Source organism: Sturnus vulgaris, chromosome 7, assembly GCF_052056855.1.
Source record: "Sturnus vulgaris isolate bStuVul1 chromosome 7, bStuVul1.hap1, whole genome shotgun sequence".
In the NCBI taxonomy this organism is placed as follows: Eukaryota; Metazoa; Chordata; class Aves; order Passeriformes; family Sturnidae; genus Sturnus; species Sturnus vulgaris.
Genome location: NC_142249.1, coordinates 14,099,179 through 14,124,039, shown reverse-complemented (window position 1 = coordinate 14,124,039; position 24,861 = coordinate 14,099,179). Strand labels below are relative to the sequence as shown.

The window sequence follows — 24,861 nt, the reverse complement described above, 5'->3', positions numbered from 1 at the left end:
TAACCCCGTGTGGGAGTGTAATATCTGGCATTGTTAATTCCTGACATTTTGTTTCCCATACTTCTGGGGCTCTTGACAAGGGGAGCTTCATCTTCTCTGTAAAAATTTAATTTGTAAAGATAAAAAAAAATTCTTAGAGGATTCCATCAGAAGCTTGTTAGCATGATCCTGTCTTTGGCATGAGAACATGGAATAGAAAAGAATCCAAGCATTTTAATTTGCTGGGAACAAAAAGAAGCTGGTTGGTAACTTTGAGGTGCAGTCTTGCTCTCTGAAGCACGTTACTTTGTGGGCGTGCAGGCATGTGACAGTGTGATCCTACATGGGGTTCGGTTGGATTCAAACATGCCTGGGGCCTCCTATGGCCCTTTTGTTATTTCTCAGCCTTTGGCACCGAGTGCTGGTGGGGGATGTGTGGAGATGGGGAAATGAGAGAAATGGATATTAGAATTCAGTAGCAGATTTAAATTAAGCAGAAACCTCAGTATGTTATAAACTTGTAAGGCTATATATACACTATGGCATGTGGCTGGACCATAGTTATGCTCAGCAAACCACTGAATATTGTAGGATAGTTCATACATTTTCTAATTCTTCCCAGAAAAAAAAAGGATTTCAGTACTAAGTAATACGTTGTTATCATATCCCTAACTGTTGGCAGCAAAGCAATTTGGACTTTAAAAAATAGCAGATGAGATATTTCCCTAAAACTATGCTACTATTTAGCATCTTACTGATGTTCTGGCAGAACAGCACAAGGATTGACAGAAACTGGGGCTGGAAGTGACTTAAGGGAGCTGGAGTTTAGCAAAGGTTATGGAACAGCAGTGCTTTGCAGCAGATGTCCTGTGAAGAGAGATGGGAAAGGACCAGAGATGCCAAAGCAGGAACTGCTTGTCATGAACATGACTTTGTCAGCCAAGAGGCTGACAATGTCATTTGGGACTTTGCATCCTTAGTAGGAAGAGTTAAAAACAGGAGTGAAAAAGCTGGTAGTAGTAGAGATAATGTCCTGACCTCTTAAAAGGTAAGCACGAGGTGCATATCTCAGAGAAGAATATTCCTCACAATGGTGGAAACTGAAATCAGGGTTCTGCTACTATTGTAGGAAGGCCAAAAATAGAACTATAAAATTTTGGCTTGGTGTGAAGATTAAGTGAAATAAAAAATTATATGGGCATCCAGTGCTGTGATAGAGGGTCCAAAATCAGCTCACACAGTGCTATCAGTGTTCATAGTTGTTGGTGCTGTAGCTTCAGTGAGGGATTCTTTACCAGAAAATTAAGCCATGTTTTCAGTTACCGAAATGTAAATAAAGTCAAATGCTTCTGAAGTCTGTGTAGTTTTTCATTTCAACTGATGCAATTGAGGGCAGAGGTTGAAACATGATTTTTATTTCCAGATGTATTTCGAGCTGTATTTCAAACTTGTTTTATCTGAAGAAGTAAATAATGTGTTGTGAGGCGGGTTGGGATCATAGACAATACAGGTACACAAGATTTTATTTATATTACTGTGTGGTTACTTATCCTATACTTGATTGGTTGCAAAGAGCTTGTTTGAGGTGTTCCATACATGTAGTTTTTCAGCTGTATCCTAATATGGAAAACCAAACTCAATACAGCTATTCTGGAGTGAGTTATTTAGCTACAGGAGATATAGCCCAAAGCCATTTTACTACGAAACATTTTTCCTTTTGCTGGATACTTTTTGTTTAATGAATGTTTACTCTTGTTTCAGAGTAATTTGATTGTTGTTTCTAATATATCATCAAAGCTTGAGTTTGGTTCTTGCTTGCTTATGTGAATATCTGAGACACAGTGACTAAGACTGGGACAGCAAAATAGGGATTGCTTGTAGGAATCCTCCTACCACTTCAGAGTCATGGAGAAAGACAACCTGTGTCCTCAGAGGCCAGAAGTGTGGGAACTCTAAGACTGAAAGTAAGGAGCCATGTGTGTTTTAATATATGTAAGATTTGACTTGGTTTCAAGTATTTTCCTTAAGACTAGAGGAAGGAGAAAGCTGCAGAGAGTAGGGAGACACATGAAACCTGGGGTTAAGAGCCTTAAAGCAGGGTAAGGTGTTGCTTTAGCTGTGTGTGTCTTTGGTGGATTCAAGGTGAGGATAGCAAATATCCACTCTTTCGGCAAGGACTGAGAACTTGGTTTTTAACTTGACTAATACATATGTGTATGTAGGAGGGTTTTAAAAGAAGAGGAAAATAGTTGTTAATTTGGACTATTTGTGGTTGAAACATGAATACTTGGTTGTAATAAGGAGAAATACAGTAACTTTCTGTTCTCAGAGAATTTTTTAGAAATATTAATTCAAATTAAGATTCATATATTCTCTGAAGTTTTCACATTGGGTAGAAAGCAGGGTACCCTGTCTGACTGCATTTATAAATCAAGATGGTGCCTTATTTTCTGTGAAGCTTAAGGTAAAAGAGCTTTGGTTTTAAAGCCCAAGGTGATTAGCACTTGTCCGTAGACTTCCAAATAACACATAAATGCAAAAGATTTTTATTTTATTAACTCTTTTTTTTTTTTTTTTTTTTTTTTTTTTATTAACAAGGTGCTTATGGAGAAACATTCATCAGAAGCTTTAGAAATTGTGGGAGATTTATGATGTCATATGATGTCATTACAGCAATAGGCTGCATTGTAAAACTTCAGAGCAGCCACTGCTGTACCACCAGGGTGAATAATGGAGCATTCATTCACTCCTACCAAATCCCAACATCAAATATTCCACAGGCTCTCTTAAAACAGAAATTGTGCCTGTAGGAACATGTACTGAGAAGTAATGTTTCAGAGGGTATAATCAGAGTACTCAAAAAGAGGGGTAGATATTTTAATTCCCAGAAGTTGTTGTGTTAAAACTGCACAAAAGAGATTCTTAGAGATAAAGGCTCTTCATATGGAAGTGGCTGGAAAAAATCCTGGCTATCTCGTGGGTGACTGGTGACAAGGAGCACTAGAGGCCAAATGCTGCTCGCTTACACCATCCTATTTTTGGAGTCGTGCCAAAGACGAGCGCTTCCCCTGCTGCGACTGGACTGGGGGGAGCACAGCTCTGAGGGGCCTGAGCAACCAGTGACTCTACTCTAAACCACACAGAAACCGAGTTTAGCAATCTTGGACTGTTGAACAATGATTCATTTTATAATATGACCGCAAAATGTAGCTGTGTTGGTAATGATTGCTTCAAAGAGCTCGAGAAGCTGAATGAGCAGGGAGAAGTTGGGATTACCCTTAGCCCTACTAAGTGTCCTTGTTGGGCTGGAGGTCAAGGCTTCCTGGTATAACTTTTGCCCTGGGCTGCACAGGCAGGCAGGGCAGAGCTCTGCTTGCAATAGACAACAAAGGTCTCATTCTTTAGTGGTAAATGTGCTTTAACAGCCACTACTATATACTAATACTTAAAATGAAAGGAAATGTTAAGTCTGCTGTGCATGTTACTTGTTCAGGATGTTAACAGCTGTATGGCAAATACACATCTATAGTAGAGGAGGGAAAGGAAGATGCAAGCAACTTTCATAGCCATCCTTTCATATCTGTAATTACATCCAGACTTAGCAGCAGTGTCATTTCATTTTGCAGAGGAGCGTGGCAGCCCTTGAAGTGAGATTTGTTGGTGTTCAATCCCACACGGTAGAAAAGGTCCATTGTGCTCTGACCTGCTTTAAAACAAACCATACTAAACCATGCATGCATACTCAAAGAGTCCCCCCTTTTTATAGACAACTGCCATTTGTTGCAAGGGTTGCTATGGCAAACCAGGGCAGAAAATCCTGTCTTGATGTTAAAGCGAAATACTTAAAAATTGTAAGAAGACAGATTTTGAGAATATAAATTAATTAAATGGCAGTAATTGCATTATTGCACTATCTTGCCAGCGAAATAGCTATTCCTGTGAGAGTCTATTACTGTGTTAGGTCTTGGAGCAGAGTGTAATTTTTTGAATGTGCTCTAGGTTTTCAAAATCTGTCTTTTTGCTTTTATTTAATTCTAGCTAATGATAAATAGCAGCTTAGGCTTGCAGAGGTGGTCATCATCCAGCGTGCTTGAGTTGTTAAATCTGTAAGGAGACTGAATGAGCATTTGCAGTTTGGGCTTTAAACTGACAGAAATAGCTAACTGTAACCTCAGCAATCTGGCCTGCATAGGTGCTGGATAGTTTGCTGGATTGGGATCATTGTCTTTGGATTTGGACAGGAAATGTTGCATTTCTTCCAGATAGAAGTCCTACAGCTGTCTAATGTGCCTTGTACTCCTTGGCTGCTGGAGGTGCAAAGTGTCAGGCAAGAAGGAGATTTTTATAGTATGTTACTTCATTTGAGAGAAAAAGGAAAAAAACAAGGCTGTTTTATGTTGCTGGTCTTATTCAACCCCCTGTGTCCTGAGTACTTAACATGTCCAACCTTACTGCGGTTGTGTCCTTCTTCAAATCAGCAACGAAACAATTAAGAATAAGCTTCAGAAGCAGAATTGATTAAATGGATGCTGTCTAGTGTATTTTTTCTGCAATTAGAAAAGCTGCTTGGACTTTTTTTTTTTTTTCTTTAAATGCTGAAAACAAAACAGTTTTGTCTGCTTACATCTATAACAGTTACTCACTAAAGTATTTCCTTACATTTTTACATGGGATTGTGTTATTGTCCTTTGATAACATTTGGGGTGAAATGAAGTAAAATGCTCATTTCCCACATCTGAAATAGGAGATTCAGATTTAAAAGGAGAAAGAGAATAAACCACTCTATAGGAAAAGAAATGAAAAGGATTTTTTTGTAAATGCGTTACCTTGACCATGAAGAGCCTTACTCAGGGTGCCCTGGCGAGTGAAGGTAGGTGTAGGTGTTTCTGGAGGTGTTCTCCAAGCCTCTCTGGTCTTTGCTCAGTTGATCTCAGTAGATCAATCAGCCTTTGCTTGGCTGAATGTGGCTCAGGCTGGTGGCTCTGTGTTGATTATGCCAATATTGCCAGTCTTATGAATTGACCATCTGTTATTTGCTTTTGTATGCGCTTAAGAATCGGGCAGGAAGAGCACTGGCAGTAGCCTAGGATTAGTACCTACATCAAAATTCAGGAGCTCAATTTTCTCAGTTTTACCACTGCCTATTTGTCTTCAAAAAGTCATCATTAGCTGACCTAGTAGTACCGCTTGCTGCAGGTGCTTTGCTGCTTAACAGATGTAAATATGTGCTTCTCTCAAACTTGCAGAGTTCATTTTAGTACGCTGAGAGTGTTGTTTTGTACATTCCCCTTGGGTTCCTGAGTAGGCAGTAGACTGGCCAGTGCATCCAAGGAATGGAATGTGACAAAGCTTCTGTGTTGTGGATTGAATTTTACAAGTTTGGAAGAGGGACCAGCAGCTTCTCAAATGGGAATTTAAAAGAAGAGAAATGTAAAGATGTTTCTAACTAGTTCACGTCGGTATCTTAATCTGGAACTGGCCGTGTCTAATACAAGATGCTTTTCATGCCATCGTGTTTGCCAGCTACCTCTTAGACTCAGGCATCTGTAGTGATTCAAGAGTTCAACTTTGTGTTAGAAAAAGAAAGGCACTTGTGCAATATCATTAAAAGCTGAGCCAATTTTTTAAAATATATTTACTTGACTCTGCTGTCTTTTCTAGTATTTTGTGAGGCATTTTTCTTTCTTGTTGCATTTATTGTTATTCAGTTGAGAGGTTTTTCTCTGCATTACCCACCTTAAAATGATCTCATGTTCAAGGTTAAAATTAAGGAGTTCTGAAAACCTGGATATTCTGATGGTCACTAGTGCAGAGATTACGTATACATGACTGAGTGCTTTGAAAAGGAGTTTTGTATCCACTTACCAGCTTTTCTTAAAAATGACAAAGAACTAAATAAGTTTAAAAATACAAAAAATGTTAATTGAAAACTATTTTTTCATACATGTTGCAGTCATACCTTACAGGTAAACGTATGCATAAAACATTGTAGCTACAACCACAACATTCATGTTTATTAGAAGCTTTTTTATACTAACTCTGCATTGTAAATGAATAATATTTGTCTAAAATGCTATATTTTTTCTCTCTGGTTGCAACCACAATTAAACAGATTCCCTGTGTGGAGTTACATCCCCAACTTCTTCCCCCCAAGGTATTTTTAAACTTTTTGCCTAAATGATGTGCATTATTTTAATTACAGCACATACTAATTATCTGTAAGGTATTGGTTATTATGTCAGTCCGAGGTGGCACTTAAGTCCTTTTTTTCCTCACAATTAACAGAATAATATTTGTTTCAAAGGCAGGGAGGAATATGAACCCCAGTTAAATCCTGGCAGACGTGTCATTATCATAGCAGGGGAAAGCAAAGGAGCAGGTCCCTCCCTGGGCAAAAGCATCAGGAACAAACGGGTGGCTGTATTTATTTTGGCAGGCTGAAGCTGTTGTGAGCCTGGAGTCCCAGCCAAAACCAAGTGAGCTTGGAGTTGACTTGAGCTGTTTCTCAAATGTTTTTGTGAACTCTCACTTTCTTTTTTTTAATTCCCCATGTTGTTTTAATTGTATTTCTCAGTGCTGGGAACATCACACTAGATCTTCCATGTTTCGGGATTATTTGTGAAAAGATTTCTCATCAGCTAATAGCAATTGTTTAACAGAAAATCTTCATTGGTTAGGGTAAAATCTGAGCTCAGATGTGTGATCACATAAGGGAAAATTCCATTGAGATTTGGAGTGGAATGAAGCCCCCCTCCTTAATACTTTTGTCTAACATATGTCACTGTATTAAAAATAATTACTTTGGTTCCTTAGAGGGGAAGAAGGGTTTTTTTAAAACCTGGAATTCTATATTGAGTAGGCAAATAAACTCCTGAGATTGCTTTCATTGGAAAAGAATATTTTAAATGGTACCTTTTACTTGAATGTTGGCCAGTTTAATTTAGATTATTGCTTCTGACAATTAACCTCGTGTTGGGCTGCACTTGTCTCATTAGCAATGTGGTGAGTGATGAACTTGGATCCATAAGGGCTCAGCTCTCACCTGGGAAACTCCCCCGCCAAGGCTGTGCCACTGCTTATTAACAAAGTATTAACAATTTATTAAGAAATCCACCTAAAAGCTGTCTGTGGAGGGCTGGGGATTAAACAAATATATTAGTCCTATAAAATTCTTAGAATTGTTTTGCCAAGAGAGAAAGTTAAACAGCAGAGGAGGCATGGACATAAGTTTTAAAAATACGTTGTTTCAAGATGATTGGTTTTTGATGTTTTCCTTTTCAAACTTTTTGTAGTTTGAGACAGTTTCTCCTTTAATTTATCTGCTTTAAAGACCAGTTTTTAAATAAAAAGGGAATAGAGTGAGAGAGAGTAAGAATACAGCTAAATAATTAAAGAATAAAATTCTTAAATTCTGTTTTAATGTCATGCTTCATCTGCCAGGAAATGATCAGTTGATTTGTTTTTCATTTAAGCAAAACCAGTTACGCAAGTTGTGGTTTTATGAACTGATTCTCTCTCTTTTTCTCTCCTGATTTTTATCCACCAAAGCAAAATATCTGTTACTTCCACAATCTGCTGCTCTGCGTTACACAGGGAATATTCTGAAATAATGTCATCGTTTGGTGGTGGCTTGGCAAACAAAAGGATTGAAGATAATTTTGTGCAATAGGAATAATGACTTTATCAACTTTGTATAGCTTGAAAGCTTCTCATATAAATATTGGCAGAGAATGACTACTGATGTCCATACCCCAAGATGAAATACAAAGAACTTTCTGGCATTTCTAGGAGAAATAGCTGAAAAAAATCTTGTTTGCTTTTCTTTTTTTTTTTTTTTACTTCTTATGTACTTTATTTCTGAGTTTTCACAACAAGCTGTGTACTTGTGTCTAAATGTACATACATACATATCAAATATGTAGTGTCCAGAGTTAACACAGCTACACATATGTTTATGTGCAGGAAGGCCCCTGAAGTAAATTTTTTATTTTTATCTTTTAATTTTAATTCACTTTATGTTATATTGTATCAGCTCCCTACAAATACTTTACTACTTTCACTGTGAAAATCAGTAAAGGAAGCTGGATTTAAACTGACTGCTCTATTCTCTCCTCTTAGTATGGCTATATACATAATATTTGCATTCACTTAAAAGATATCACACTTGCTAGTTGGAAATAATTAATCCATTGAGTATCTAATAATGCATACATGACAGCAGATCCAGAAGAGAATATAGAAAAGATTTGTGGCAGTGAAGTGGGTCATTTTAGTGGACAGATGCAGTGTTGTGGCTGCAGTGAGGCAGGGGTGTGTGCGGATGGCCAGTTGGCTGTGCAGCCCTGAGTGCACGGTGGGGAAGGCGGGTGCTGAGCTGTGAATTGATTGCTGTCATTGCCACGCCTGCCAGCCACCACGGCAGCTTCCCCTGCCCTGGGACAGCACCTGGCTGTGTGCTGGGCTGCCCTGCTCTGCATGGGCTGGGTGAGCACCCTTGGGCATGGCTCTTGTGGAACAGGCATCCCTTGCTCGTCCCCCTTAGGGCACCTCTAGTGCTCTCTTCTCTGTTTATAAATGTGACTAAAATGCATGGGAAGAAGAAGGGAAGAAAAGTCGTGACTCAAGCTAAACAGAGTGTAACTCGTAGCCTGGGGGGCAGGAGGAGGAAGGGATGTTAGAGGTTTGTGGTCTGGAGATTTATTCCTGTGGAGCTGGGAGGTGCTGGCCGTTATTCAGAGACGGGAGCAGTGAGGCGTGGGCGGCAGGACCAAGGTGACAGTGATGTGGCCCTGGGTGGATGGGTGGGCAGGCACTGACCAGCAAGGCTGCTTGCCATGAGGGATTCTCAGACAGGCTTGAAAGCATCTTATTCACTATGACATATCTGAGGTCTGTTTCAGCAGGAAAGAAAACCTATTCATTGATTTGAAAGCTCAAAATTGGTTTTCTTTGTACACAAGAAGGGCCTAAAACGCTGGTAGCAAGGTTGAGACCATTTTCTGGCCAGGAGCAGTTGCTGGTGAAGTGTTCTGCTCTTTCACTGAGGCTGAGGGAGAGTGTGCATTGTTCTTGCTCATCAACCTGTCCAGCCTTCCTGTCTTTTGTGAGACACAGCACTGCAAATTCCCCTTCCTCTACTGGCAGAAAACTCCTCAGCCATAATAATAGCATAATTTTGCAGTTCTGACAAGATTGCTCAAAAATTTTAGTTGTGATACTGAATTACATTGGCTAATATTTTCTTTCAAGATAAAAATTACTCAAAAGATGCCTCAGGTATGACATTCCTTTTGTTTATGTAGGGCATATGGAGCATATGTAGGGCACAGCTCACCACAGTTAATGGAATATGAAGCCTTTTGTACACTACATACCTGGATAAAAGCTGGCTTAAGTCCCTAAGTGCCCCCATTTCATTTGTAAAAAGCTTGTTAGCTTAGCCTTAACACAGAGTATTTCGATTTCAAACTCTTACCTTATTTTCTAAATTAACATTGTTCTTTGACATCTCCAGATGAGGGGCCTTCGTATCTTCAGTTCACTTCTTTGAACATATGATGAAAAGCATTTCACCTGAGAAGTGGGTAAAGGAGGTAATAAAGAGGCCACTGTTCTGGGCCTCCAGCAATAAAATTAATCCTGATTATGAAGATTGGGTAGAACTTAATTTTCAGCATGACTTGACTGAACAATGTCTTGAATTTCATCAGTGCAACATGTTTAGTCTAGAACAGTTTATGTAGACTAAGCTGTTTCTCACAAAATCCTATAGATTCAGCTCTAATTTATCAGTTTTGTTTAATATTTAGTTTTATTCTCCTAGATTGCAATTTTAGTGGTGTGGCTTTGATCTTTTCCATCTACGCTACAGTGATGACTGGTCACACTGATTGGGACTCTTACTGCATGTGCTTTTCAAATGAGTTAATCTGTGATAAACTGTAAACCAAGGTTGTCACCTGGGGAACAAAAGAGCTATTTTAGTGCTGATAGGCTCCCCTGACTGGATTTTCATCCACCGTGAACTCAGATGTCAAATAAAGAAAGGATTTTTTTTTTTTCTCTGGTTAGAAGAAATGCCAAATAGTTTTAAGTCTGAATTAGTGTAGTATTTTAGCCATCTCAGATTTTTAGGATAATTCTTTAGTTCCAAGTCTTTTCTTACTCAGAAAGTCTTTATTTCTTTGATGTGTGTACCTGTCTTAAGACCTCTAGTACAAAACAACCAGTAATGCTTCATGCCTCCAAATGAACAATAGGCTTTGGGGGAGTGAAACAGGCTTCCATTAAGATGCAGATACCCACAGTGCAACCCACATGCCAAGAGCACAGAATAGATCCTGGCTGTGAGAAACTACTGTGTCGGCAGGAACCAGATTGAGGCTTTTCCTCCAGGGTGACCTCTGAAATCAGTCAGATTGGGAAAATCATAAACTTCCCAAAGCTGCCTTGGTGTGTTGGGCTAGTAATGCTGCCTCAGTGATGAGGTCTGCTCTGGTTCCCTGTGCTAGTAAGGAGAAGAGAATATATGTGGATTATATGAGGACTGTTCAACCTATTCTTTGAGAAGATGTGTGATGTGTCTTCATTTTCTTACATAAGACTTTGGAAAATAGTTATTTATATCTTGTTTTCTCCTTTAGCACAATATTATTAGTTGAAATCCCCAGTCAGATACTCTGTATTTGTGGTACAGAGGAGAATGCTGGCAGCAGTATAGATTGTTCCTTATGGTGAAATGGTGTCTCTGGTAGATTCCAGGGATTTTCCAGTGTTGGTGCCATGTTCTGCGTAAGGCATCATCCCACTGTATCTTTCTTTAATTATATTCCCCAGAACTGCAAATGGGACTCTAGATTCCTTTTCTGCTTTCACACATAGAAGCTGTGCATACGTGGGCCCAAGACACGTGGGGCTTTTGGAGATGATTAGAAATGACAGTCTTTCCTTCCTTTTCTCTTAAAAAATGCTACATGGTGATATTTCATCTCTTTGATTCGAACATGACATAAAGTTTAGAAAGAGAAAGAAGGTGAGAGGACGTACCAGAGCTCTTCACCATCTCACAAGTGTGTTTACAGTGCCACCAGTGCCTGAGGCTGTTGAGGCTTAGAGTGTCTGTCCATTAAACACTCATGCTGGTTTTGGCTGGGATAGAGTTACTTTTCTTCATAGCAGCTCCACAATTTCTGTATGCTGTGATTACGTGACAGTCTTAGCTGCTACTAAAGAAGTGGAGAACTGGAAATGCTTCTGAGCATTTCCAGTTCTGAGCATTTCCATGATGTGTGTGTGCTGCAAACTTCCAGATCCAAAATGTGAATAACCCTTTCCAGTCTTTGCCATATGTACAGAAATTTATCATTTAAATAAAAAAATAGTTATTTCTGTCTTTCTATTTTTTGGTCTCTTCTTCACAGAATGACTAACGTGAAGTTAAAATGCTAACAGGATCCAAAAAGGATCTGGTGGCTTTGTAAGAAAATAGGTTCAGTTCTAGGAAGATGTGGGCTAAGAAAACAAATCTAGGTTCATCTCAGCATTAATGTGGGCTCATCAACGGTACAAGGGAAAGCTGTTTTTTCTAAGTCTGGTAACAGTTCCTGCTTGCTCTGAGTCATCTCCTCTAGTGGTGAACTAGTCTTTTTTTTTCCGCTTTTGTTTTCTGTTGATAGGAAATGTAGCATAGTTCAGTAACCAGCAAAGCTTTATTTAGACTTGTCAGAAATGCAGAATTTTTTTGCTCTTCCTGGGAATAAAAGAAAGAGATGGGAAACTTGAGATCAGATTATAACTGCAATAAGTGTCAGTAAAAGAAAAATTCTTATTTAATTTATCCAAATTCGTCTGAATTTGCAGTGCTGCCCAAATTAAGAACTAGAGTCATTGAAATGGATTTTGAAAATAAATACTGCAACCTTAAAGATACTATTCTCTGTCTCTCTCTAGTCGATCAATTTGTAAGGGGAGAGTGAGGTTTAGTCCTTTATCTTTTACTTGTTTGTGCTATGAATGAGACCTGAGCATAAGTATCAACAGTCTTAGGTCTGTTGGGTGTTCTTAAATGTATATGTGCATGCAGATTTTCATGGATACTTCAGATTCCATAAAAATTTTTAATATACAAATGCTAAAATGCAAATGTTACCTCCCTTGTTAACTGCTTCATGGTGGAATTAGTTCTTAACTGAATGTCATTAGAGATACTGGGATCAAGCTTGTGGATATTTTTTGATCCTATAGGGCTCTGGATAGACTCGTACAGTAAGGCAGCTACAAAGAGCAGAGGTCTTCAAGATTGAATGGCAAAAATTACAGCAACTATATCTTCACTTACTGCATTCATGTTGAATTAGTGGAAACAGTAATTTGAGATTATCAGTGAAGTCCTCACTCCCTCTATTTCCTCAGCAATACTTGCTCTTCTATCCTGATAGTTAGATGCTGTCCTACTAGTTTTTCAGTTGTTCGTGTTGTTTTTTTCTCATGGAAGTCAAGAACTGAGTGCGTGGTGGGAGGAAAGAAAAGACAGAAGGCAAACCAAAAGTAGTAATTTAGTGAAAAAAACATCCTGCTAGTCTTTATAAAGCTAAGGAAAACCCCAAGACACAAATCTTAAACTAAAGAGATTAAGCTGTTAAACTATATAGGTGAGAATATGAAACTGCATTAGTTTAGGGGTTTGTTTGTGCAGCACAGCATGCTGTATGCCCTTAATTTTCTTTGGACTTGAGACCCCTGAATTTTCAAATCTACTTGTAGTTGACTCAACACAAAGATAGTTGGCTACTGTATGTTTGCAGTCCAAGCCAGACTTTCTGTGCTGTGTAGCTGTTACAGTGAGTGGGCAGGATATTCAGATTCATACAAGGCCAAACAATGTCTTTAGGCTTAATTCTAAGCTTATTATCCTCTACAATGTCCTGTTAGCAATGCTGTTTTATAACCTTTAAAAGGTGTTTTTTATATGTTCAGCTGCAATGCCATGCTATTGTGCTGTTTCTTCTTCTCCATACTGACTTTCCATGTGAAGCTTACAGGGCAAGCATTGAAGCTGGGTGAATTGAAGGAATTTGGGGCATTAGCATCTTTTCAAAAACAGATGCAGGGTTTTCTGCAAAGAGGGAAGATCTCTTCTACCTCTTCTCCATTGGGAAACACCATATAAAATTCAAGAAAGGCTTCTGGAAGGTAGGGACCAAAGGCTGTCTGCCTTTGTTTTTGGTGAACGTGTCATGAGGCTGGTTGTGTTGGTGGCAACGGACTAGCAGAAAGTTGACAAAGAAGGCTGGACAGCAAATGTTTGTGTAGAACTCTGGTCCTTTTACTCATGTGAAGCCCTTTATAGGTAGTGAGGTGGCAATATGGTCCCAGGGTCCAATATTTGTGGCAAGATGATCCAGGCATTGTTTATGACTGTTGGGGAACATGTGCAGTGGAGAAATGCACCACTTGTTGAGCACACTTGCATTCATGTTTCTCAGCAACTTAGGCAACTCCATGAAAGTCCCAGTTGTCAGTCCGTAAGGCTGAGCTGGAAGCATGTTGCAGGTCTCCACTAGCTGTATCTGCTCATTATGTTGGCTCTCTGGGAGACCCTAAATTAGAGACAGGTCCTGGTGCCACGCTGAGATGGCAGAGAAGTAGCACATTCTGCCAGGGACCTGGGATTGAGGAGAGACAGCTGATGTCCAAAACAAGAAGAACAGCTGTGGTTTCAAGATGGCAAAGCAAACCTCTACTCATGGCAGCAGCTAAAGGAGCTCTTTGATCAGGGAATGAGTTGTGGCACTCTGGATTTCAAGGGCATTCAGCAGGCACTGCTTCCTGGCAGGAGGCACAGCCTGTGCTCCTGTGCAGCTGAGCAAGCTCAGGTGTCCCAGGACTAAGCTGGGAATGATCTTACCACAGGAGCACAGATTGCCTGAAAGACAGCAATTGCATGCAGAACTGGGGAAGTGCCTGGCTCTCGTCATTACGTGCAGATGATGTTAGTGACATGCAGTGGGTGCTGCAGTCCTGTGGGCATTGTGTCTACTGAATAATCCCACTGAGAGAGCCCCAGTGTGAGGGTGCCTCTGAGGAGAGGGCAGCCTGGTGGAGGGTGAAGCTGAGCTCCAGGCTGGCAGCGTTGTGAAAGACACCTGGATGCAGTAGCCATTCTGTCATGAGTTGTCATGATTTAAAAGACTTTATATTCTGCCATGGAAGTGATATTTAGAGGAGTGGTTCTCTGTCTTAGATGAGAGAAGTGGACTTCTCTCTCTTTATGCATGTTCTTGCTGACCAAGGCAAGTGCACACTTACCCCCAAAATGAGAAAGAGAGATATTATGCAGGAGTGAATGTGGTTTTTCTCAGTGGAGGTGGTAGTTTTATAAGTAATATAGGAAATGTAAAAAAAAAACCCAAACCAAACTTCAGAATCACAGAATATTCTGATTTGGAGGGTACCCCCAAGGATCTTTGAATCCACTCTGGAAAGTTAAGTGAATGGCTCATTGTTTTGTTTTTTTAATAGTACTTCCTTTGCTTCCTTGCCCTTCTATTTATTTGTGGTATTTCTGTTCTATCATATAACAGTTTTAAAAATAATCCCCTGAAGTAAATAACATCAATTTTTTTTTCCGTTTCCTTACCAATTATTGACTGTTTTTTCAAACCGAATAGAGGTTGGAAAATTAAATAAAGACTTCCAAAATAACAAGCTCCAGAAAATTTTATTTAATTTGTGGGTTCATTCTGTTCACTCTCTCTCTCTCCCCTTGTTTTTTTCTTTTTTTTAAGAAGATCTTTATTAATTTAGTCTAGTAACTTAGTGCCTATATTAAATTAATCTAATAAAAGTCAGGGTCCTCACATAACGTTTCCCAAATGTGAAGCAGCATCTATTACATGAGGCACAATCTTTTTACTGTAAAATGTAAACCCGATATGTAGAATTACAAGCCATTAAACTGTTTAGTGTATGTTATTTAAGTCAAATACTTCAGTACAGTCATGCTGGGGGAAAGGAGGGGGCAATGCTAGCATTCAAAAAATTAAAAACGCAAAACCAAGCTTCATGTATCAAAGTGATTTTCGTCTATGAAAGTACTCTGAAGTTTGGCATTAAACCTTGTAACACTAACAGTCTTTCTATTGATAGTTGCCCTCATGATTCTATAAAATTTTTAATATATAATCATATAAATATCATATGTAATCATGTAAATGCAAAGACTACATAAAAGTCTGTATATGGATACAGATGTGCAAGCCAGAAAGTGTTTAAATTGACTAGCTCATAAATGTGTTGTTTTGTGCTCTAAACCATCACTGGTACAGAGATGAGAGATGAGAGAGTTTATGAGAGCATTTTTAAACAGCAAGAGCAAAGACTTCGAGCAGCAGCAGCAGCAGTTCAAGGGGCTTTGAGCTGCCGGAGCTTCGTGTGGCTCGGCTGTGCTTTCCCCTTGGGTGAAGGTCACCCTTCTGTGCAGAGCCCTGAAGTTGCACAAGTCTTGTGAGCTGGGGTGGAGCATTCGTGGGTGTTTCTGTTGATTTGTGGATGTGTACATCACAGTGTAATCACATAGTTTATTCCTGTTCTCTCACTGAATTATTTATTATGGACTGAAACGAGGAAGGAGGGGGATTCTTTTGTATTGGCATAAGCATAGGATTATGTTCATTGTGTGCTTTTGATCACTACATCACTGATATGTCAATTGGCAGAATGCAGTCTACCTCACATGTAGGATGTTGCAAAGTCCAATTAATTAATGTTTTTAAAGTGAATTGGGGCACTGATGAAAGATGCTTTAGAACACGGGGGGAGGATTCTGCTGATTATTTTTCCTATCTATTACTGCAATGTGTCATTGATTGAAATTCAATAGATTAATATAGCCACCCTTGTAGCAATGGGCAAAGGCAGTATAATATTTTATTAAATTTTCCAAAAAGCTAGAAAAGATGGCTCAATAATATAATACGAAAATTAATATAATCAGTTCATTTTCATGTAATTTTTCCCATTGCTTTTTTCATCCTTTCTGCTTGAAAAGTCGTTCACTTTGCTGGATTAACAGTAATAACTACAAATTATGGCTTTATGTTGTTACAGTGTGATGATATACTACAGCCATTGTAGAGGTAAGAAACACAGGCTGAGTTGTTATGTACTGCAGGGTGGTGATTTTCTGCAAACTGATTTATGAATAAAAAATTCTTTGTACTTATTACATGGGACAGGCAGTTTTCAATTTCTGTAACAAAACACAGCTCAACAAAGGAAAATTGCATGCTAAAGCATAGGCACAAGATGCCTTTGAAGGGGATAAACAGTCACTGTCACAAGAGCCTGTCCATCTTGGAGAGAAGTCCTGCAGTAGTGGCTGATAGAGAAACGGCTTGGTGGTCTCAGAAGTGGGGCTTTTGTTTGGGATCTCTTTGAGGTCTTTCATTTGGAGCTGTAAAAGAAATCAGAAGTGTTTGGGTGTTAATGCTAACCTGCAGTTTCTCCTGAGTGTCTGTTGTTTTGATAAGAGCTCTTGCTAAAAAACACGATGTTTGATCAAAACTACTTGATTGAATTCACAAGGCAGAAACAAATGTTGGTTGTGTTCTTCAGCCAGCCTCGTGTTTGTAGTCCACAACTCTTGGGCTGTGGTCCTGGGATCCCTGGAATGCAAGGAAACAAATTCTAGGACACCTGACCGGCTTTTAATCCTGTCAGATTAGCATTGCAAATAAATTACATTAATGCTGCATATGCATTTGCATTAATACTACAAGTATCCATATAAGATGTAATTTAGGCATGCTCATAATTTGTGAAAGGTGAAATCTAGAGTACAGCCATGGTGGGAGCAGGGAGTAGTTTGAAGGGAGCCAGTAACAGGGTGAAGCATGTTCTGGTCCTGTTTGCTCTGTTTACCTACAAATAGAAATTTGGAAAATTTCCAAATGCCAGTTGTTTTAAGATTTGATTATATAGCAGTGATGTACTGGGGAGTACATGAGGTGCTCCAGTAATTGTTGTGAGGTTATCTAGATCAAAAGTTACCTGTGCAGGTGAGTGGGAGATGCAGGACCCAGTCTTCATTCCCTTTAGGACCAAGAAGTGTCATAGCTAGACTACAATATGTGTGTTCTAAACCCCAGATGTGACATTCTTAGAATGGGTGTACTGTGTGTCTGTCCTTCCGTTTGCAATGACAAATGAAGTTTCTAGCCCATACAGATAAATAATTTTTATGGGACAGTGTGAACTACGTAATAGTGAAAAGGGTTTGCCAGCTTAGCTGTGTTTTTCTAGAAAGCAGCTTTCTGCCTTTGTCATTTTATGCTCCTGATCAAAGGAAGTCTACTTTAGCCCCAGCCTTGCATCCATTCAGTTCACATCTCATAGGGTGGCATCCTAGGAATAATCCCAGGGCTTTGGGTGCATAATTTTTTTCAGATGATAAAATAAAGCTCATGAGGATCCTGTGACGATTTTTGCTGGATATAGAATGGGTCAGCTGTGATATAACAGGGCAAGGCTTCTGTTCAGTGTAGTGTTCTGCTCTCCCTTGTGTAGTTATCACTTTCTTCTCCAAAGGAGCTGCTTTTTGAATGAGACTCAGTTGGAAATGTGCTGGCAGGGTGGTACATCATTGGCCAAAGTGAAGCAACAGTAATAAATTGCAGTGATTGTTATGTACAGACTTGACACTTAAGCTCACAGAAGTTTGCCACTGATGTGTTCTGCCTCTATTGTGGGTAAAGGGAGTTACACGTGTTTTACATGAAGCTGCTCTGTCTTTTTTTCCCTGTCTGCATTTTGATGAAGCTTAAAAGGTTTAAAGTTAATAAAAGACCTGACTATAGGAAGTACATGCCATTCAAGAACCAACAGCCAGTGTGGATAGAGAATCTCTTCTAAAATAGGTTTTGAAAATAGGTGTCTTTATTGTCTTTAATTGCCTAACTGGCCTGGGCTGCATTCAGTCATTTCTTGGTGAGTTGAGAGTTGTTCTAGTGTATGGCGATTTCTTGAGTGTGTGCAAGCATTGAAATCTGTTAGCTTTCCCTTCAAAAAGCTTTCACAGGAAAAAAGGACTAATAGATACAGGAAAGAGAACCAGATTTGTTAACAGAAGACTTTTGGGACCTCAAGGGTGTTTTTGGATTTCCTGAGCATTCTGATCTGCTGTGCATTATCCACACATAATTTTGAGAAGGTCTGGGGCTGACAGAGGAATGATACTCCCAGAGCAGTAGTGTATTCATTAATAACACAGTGACCTTTGCTCATTCCTGTCCCCCATCCCAAGTGTCAGTTGTGGTAGGATAAAAGCTCAGCCAGGCCGGTTAAAGGGATTTCTTTAAAGGCCTGAGCTGTACCATTTGAAATCAGTGAGAGGAACAACAAAAAAAGGTGTGTGTGGAAGTGACCACTTGCTACCAGGCTGTTTCCATCTTGGGGTTGCTGTTACGTTAGAAGCACCCCGTCTGGATAAGAAGGGAATTTTTTAGGGGGAAAATTTTGGCCCACTCAGTTTTTACTGTGTAGTCATTCAGAGATGCCTTAGTATGCAGAGAGCACATTTGCTCAACAAGCTGGCATCATCTTCCCAAACATAGCCCAAAAGTTGCCTTAAGTAGAGTGTTGGTGCCATGAAACAAGCACCTGTGAAGTCTGCTGAGGAACTGAATGGAAACCATGGCTTCTGGCTATCGTTTGGACCAGCTTAATGTGTTCTGGAAAAAAATATTTCACACGTCATATCACACCGGCTGAAAAAATAGCGAGCATCAGCAGTGCTGTAACACAGAGTAAAGGACTCTCAGCAGGTGTTAACGTGCAGAGGCACTGAGCATTATGGTAACACCTGTGTTTGTTTAAATCCAGCCAAAACAATTTCCTCTCCAGTTGTAGAGGAGGATTAAAAGAAAAAAAAATCTGCCTAACTTCCAGTAGTAGCAGACATTCCTGTAAAACAATTTGCATAGTATTTCCCATGGTGCACTCTGGCTGCACTGGGTTTTTTTTTCCTTTAAACCCTTTTAGTCTGGGGACACCTTCAGTAACTTCAGTGCTTCCCGACCATCTCTTTGTCCTTTGCCAGCATTTGCCAGGCCCGAGCAGTTGCAGATGGTGTGCTCTCTAAATGCTTTCCTTAATTGAATGAAAAATAAAGCCTCTTGTAAAATATTACCAATTTAGATGTGACTTATGGGGCACATATGATGCTTATTTTTTCAATTACATGAAAACTTGGCGAGGTTAAACATAGGAAGCCAAGTGTTCTGTGAAGCCAGTAGAGATTTCTGGGTTTTTAGGTGATTTTGCTTTAAGTTATTATATAGCAGGAGGAGGTGAAGGAAGTCAGCAGCTAAATTGTGTTTTTCCAGCATGTATTTTACTCAGTGGACCCTTGATGCTCATTTTATGACTAATATATACTGTACTATATGCATTTCTTGTTGTCACCAGAGATAACATTAAGTAAACTATCCCCTTAAGAAAAACAGCTTTTCTTGGCAAGTGGAATATGACTCAAGGAGCCAGCACTGGAGACATACGGTGCTGTGAATGAGTGCTGTGTGTTACTCTACTGGATCTGGGTCCAGGCACTATTTATACTGCAGCATATTCAGCACCAGATTGTTAAATCTTAATACTGAAACAGTGCATCATTGAAATGTTTTTGTTCTGTTTATGTCCCATTTTCAAGCATTGGATACCGAGCAACACTTACTAACTTTTTGTTTCGTTTGGACAATATCTCTCTTTGCCAAAAGCTTTCTAATCTGCTCTTGAAGTATTAGCCTGTCTGTACCCGTATGTTACAGTGAAACTGTGCCACTGAGGATGAACTAGGTCACTTACAGCTTCTTTCAGTATGTGGTGACAGAATGCCTTGCAAAGCAGTACGTCGGTGGTAAATGCAAAGATTTAAGTGCTACAGAAAAGGAGTTGTGCTAAAATTATTTCCTCTTCAATCTGTGTAGGAATGGGGAAAAATCCTCTATAGCAGGTACTTCATGGGCTCCTTGTGTTCTGTTACTGTCTCTGGGAGAGGCTTTGTTTCACTCTGATGTTTATTTCATGATCATTTTTGGGAGATCAGGATAAAGGGTTTTTGCCATTTACTGCAGTTCAGCTTGTTCCAGAGCTGGTGAAGGGCTGAGAGTAGAAAGTGAGGAGGAGATGGCTGAAGTTTCTTGGCATCACAACATCCTTCCAGATACCCAAGAGGAGTTCTTGGCGTGCCTGTTATCTCAGAAGAAGCAGTCTTCTCATGTATTGGTGTATTACTTTTTTTTCTGGCAGTTGAATTTATGGATGTCTTTTCAAAGATCAAACAGTATATAAAGAAACCTCAGAAGGCATCAGTTTGAAAGGGAGGATGGTGTCTTGTAGGGCTGAGTTGAGGAAAGTTAAGTGAGCAGAACAGTGAGGCAGTGGGAACACAATGAAGGAGGGAATAAAAGCTGTAGTGGCAATTGTGCAGAACAAGGCTGAACTGCTTTGCTGTCATGTAAGATGGCACTGTGGCTTTCTCTGTTTGGTGTCTTCCTGGAAGTTGTTCCTCAGATTAGTCATTGTTTTTGGTGTGGGTGGGCCCTCTGCAATTGTCTAAACAGAAATAATACCTCTGCACCAAATGGTTTACCATCCAAGTTTACAGTCTTAGTGACAAGCTTATCCAGAAGAGGTGATGATCCCTATTAAAGAATGAACAGAAGTAGAAATAGAACTTGCAGCATTCTGCCCTGCCTCCAAAAAGCTATTTTGGATCTGTGGTCAGCAGCTTGCAGTTGTTTGGTTCTTTTTTTTTTTTTTTCCCACAAAGAAAAGCAACGGTCTGCATAGTGCAACTTGTATCTGGGAGTGAATTCTTCCTATTTCGTGGGTTTCCAGTGGCATTCATCCACACTGGGAATCCTACCATGCTTAGATTGTAGCAGTGCTGAAAGCCCACACGTAGGAATTTTCCTGTTCGAGTCAAAAGTAATGCATTTATTTACTGAAAAGTTTTTGTAGGCTGCAAAATCTGGACTAGAGAGTACTTAAAGCTTATTCTAACCTTAAGAACTAGGCTTTAGAGCTGTGATGAAAGATGTGAAGGAAGTCTCCTGTGTTTCCTTGAAGTAATTTAAGAGTCAGGAACATGTCAACAACTGTCTGCTAAAAATTTTGAATCTATTCCTGCTCTTCCCCACTGTTTGCCTCAGGAGTCAGTAGAATACATCTTTCTGGGCAAGACTGCAATAAACCTCAAGATCTTGGGAACAATCAACCTTGCTGAAGGGTTGAATAAATGGCTGATAAAATATAAAGTATGGATTTTTTGTTTTCTTTTCAGGAATAATCAAGCTTGGGAGGTGGAATCCCCTCCCTCTCAGTTATGTGACTGATGCACCAGATGCGACAGTAGCCGACATGCTACAAGATGTCTATCATGTTGTGACATTGAAAATCCAATTACAAAGGTGGGTGTTTCTGAACATCTGTCCTTCCCTATTCTCTGAGCTGCTCTGTTGGTTACAGCATTACTACAGAGATTAGCACATCCTGTCTTCATTAATTTCTGGGCTTTTGATGAAATGAAAATGGAGAGAAGGGTGGTCACCTGGCAGCTTTTTGGTGCATTTTCTAAGTGATATTGTATGTTTTGTGAAGTAGCAATATGGTAACAGAGAGGGGAAGGGCAGAAACCCAATCAAGTAAAGATACGGGGCTTTTAGAGACAGACCTTTCTACAGTCCATAATTCAATGGATTCTTAAGTTCTCATTTTATCAAATAATAAACGCCTTGCCTTTTTCTAGGGGCTGCAGGATGTGAAAATCCACGTCTTCTGCAGCCAGTTTCTGAATGTGGAGGAGGGGAGCTTTTTTTTTTACTTTTCTTTTTTTTCTCCGGTGGTCTTTCCAGCAAAAAAAAGACAAGGAAGGAGCGTCACTGCAGCTCCATTTGGCATTTGGAAGAAACTTTCCTTCCCTGAGGGCTAGTTCTGATTAGCAAAGCAAAAGCTCCCAACACTTACTTACCCTCTTTTCCTCCCACTCTTCTCTCCTTTTTTTTTCTTCTTTCTCTTTCTTGGCCTTTTAAAGAGTTCTCAAATGTAAGGTCCCTGGCAGTGTATGGCATACTCCAGAGCTGCAGATAAGCCTACATTGTATGGCCAGAACACGACAGAGGAAAAATTAAAAAATAACAGACAGTCTTGAATAATTTGCTGACAATTCTTTGAAGCTTTGGCTTGAACAGAAGAGGGGGCCCACAGGGATATGTGCATGTCCTTTGGTGACAGGTACATAGCCTCCAACTGTTCAGTTCAATTTAGAATTTGGAAGTAGTTGATCGTTCACTGACATTAAACTTCCAAACAGCAACATTTCTTTCTTGTTGAATTTCTCATGGTGCTTGAGTTTTCTGATTTCCATGAACAGGTCTTTCCTTGGTTTTATATATGGTTAAAATTTTTCAGCTGGGCTACATCTCTGCTATGTAGTTGTAAAAGAGTGTCTAGACCCTATAGCTACTATAAAATGAGTGTAATAACTCATTTCCTCAGAAGTGTGAGCTACTGGGAGTTCATGTAGTCTGTTGTCCCATCTGTATTAGCAAAAGGTATGAACCTGAGATTAAGATCCCATTCTTTATCTTCAAAGTTCCTAAATGCCTGGATGTCACATAAATAAAAGATAGTCCATGACTTTAAAGATGATCACTGACTAGTGGAACTCCTCAAGCACAACTGAAGGTTCAGCTCTGAGGGAAGAGCCAGGCTGTTAGGGCAGAAGGCAGAACCACCTTCTGGGGCTGTTGAAGAGCATGCATTAAGGCTCTGCAGCAGAAATGACAGGGACAAGCTTCTCCCACCTTTTTGATGTGCTTCTTGGGTCTGTCCCCATGCATGTAGACACAAACCATAAGCTTGTTAAATTAAAAGAGGCACAAGTCATATGAAGTCAAAAGCTCCACTAGATGTGCAGTTCTTGTGGAATGAAAGTGAGAATGAACTGCATGTGACAGATGTTGGGCATATGGCTTAATGTGTTTCTGAAAGGCTCTTGGATACTTCAGTGGTAAGGGCAGTATAAGAAACTGTACAAAATGAAACTAGTTTTTCAAAATCTTGCCTCCACACAATGAGGGCCCTCAATGTTCAGGGATTTTGTTAGTGGCAGTGCAGCATATATGTTTATTTTTCTACCCCAGCAGGAGTATCTTTGTTGGAGATGATGGCTTTACTCAGCCATTTCTGGGGCTCGCTTTATGCAGTTTCTTTGCTCTCCATCAGCCCCAGCAGGAATGGTCATGCACACATATGCCATAGGAGGATCAGCAGCTGCATGTTGAGCTGCACATCTTCTGGTAATCATGCTTGGTGGGAGAGGGATAGAAGGGAGAAACACCTTGATGGGCTGGCCCAGCAGGAGACTCCAGGGTTGTGCTTGTTACTTAAAGGTCTATAGCACTTGCACACAGAAAGTGAGTATCCGTGAAGGTGATGTTTCTGTCTGCTTTTTGCTTTCTGTTTTAACAGTTGTTCAAAGTTGGAAGACTTGCCAGCAGAGCAGTGGAACCATGCCACAGTTCGCAATGCCTTAAAGGAACTGCTCAAAGAGATGAATCAGAGCACATTAGCCAAAGAATGCCCTCTCTCACAGGTCAGTGCTTTCAGCAGGCTTAGGGAAGGAAAGATTTGCAAGAACTAAAGCTCATACTTATTCTGTGAAGAGCATACACTAAACAATTCCATAAATACCAAATAAATTTCTTGGGTTTTTTAGAAAGGAGAAATTCTAATTAATATTTTAAATAGTATCTTTACACTATGTTTTCTTAGTGGATTTCTAGGTTAAAATTATTAATTAATTGATTGATTGGTTTTTCATTGTGATGTAAATCCTTTATTTAGATTTTTATCTGAACCTATTGCAGTAGGACTAATGATTCTCAAATGCATGATTCGAGTGGCTTCTTCCCACTAGCAGAGGTTTGCTTTCCCCCCTAACCCATGGGTGGCTCTCATCAGCCTGCAACCATGATAAAAAGTATGCAGTTTTAACAGTTGTGCCCCAATTTCTAGGAAACAGCAACAAAAAAATGTATATGCAATTATGTTAAAAAAAGAACAAAAACTCAGCCTCATTCTCCATGACTGCTTTTTAAGCAGCAGTAATGTCGTGTCTAAGACACAGGTTCCTACAGATGTCACGAGCTCTATTTGTACTTCAGATTGTCATAATGAGACATTAATAAAATTTTTATGACTTACTTCTGCTTGCCTCTCAGAAAAAACAGAGTAACACTTTTAGCACTCAGACCAGGTAACTTTGCTAGGCATGAAAAATACATTGCCTTTAAAAATATGTACTAGAATCAGGTTAATCTGTCCATTGTATCTTTTAAAAGTCAAAACATGGGTAATTCCTGCTTGCTAAAAATCCGTTGCTTTGCTTGCTCATATCCAACATCTTTTCTCCTGTGATTGTCTGTCTTCCATTGCACTGTATGTTCATCCTGCAATTCACAATCCAAAGCCTCCATGAACCAAAAGAGTAATCTCTATTCACCACAAATTTGCCTCGCTGTGTTACAATTGCATCTCCAGAGAAAGCACAGAGGTGAAATGCAGAGCTGGTAGGAATCACATTCTTCACCTTCTTTAGCCATGTGAGATCTGCAGAGCTAACAGGAATGGAAGGGTTTTGTAAGGAAAAGCTGTGGAACTTGCTGATTTAGTAAAGGAGTAACAGTCACTGTAGATATGCAGAGTGTGGAATACGCATTGAATACGAAAGTGTTTTCCTTTTCACACAGTTTTAAGTGTAATTTCTTTAAATAGAATTATCTGTGGAATCTGGTCAGCTAATGATGATTGCAGCATATGGTT

The 24,861-nt window shown here is 39.7% G+C and overlaps 1 protein-coding gene across 1 annotated transcript in view; it reads left to right on the top strand.

The window, feature by feature from the left end:
- Window positions 1-24,861, top strand: part of SATB2 (SATB homeobox 2) — a 129,307-nt gene that overhangs the window by 34,106 nt on the left and 70,340 nt on the right. Inside the window, exons 4-5 of the mRNA XM_014879499.2 lie at window positions 21,320-21,446; window positions 23,509-23,632. Of these exons, the coding sequence (XP_014734985.1) occupies window positions 21,320-21,446; window positions 23,509-23,632 (251 nt within the window). The remainder of the gene's footprint in view (window positions 1-21,319; window positions 21,447-23,508; window positions 23,633-24,861) is intronic.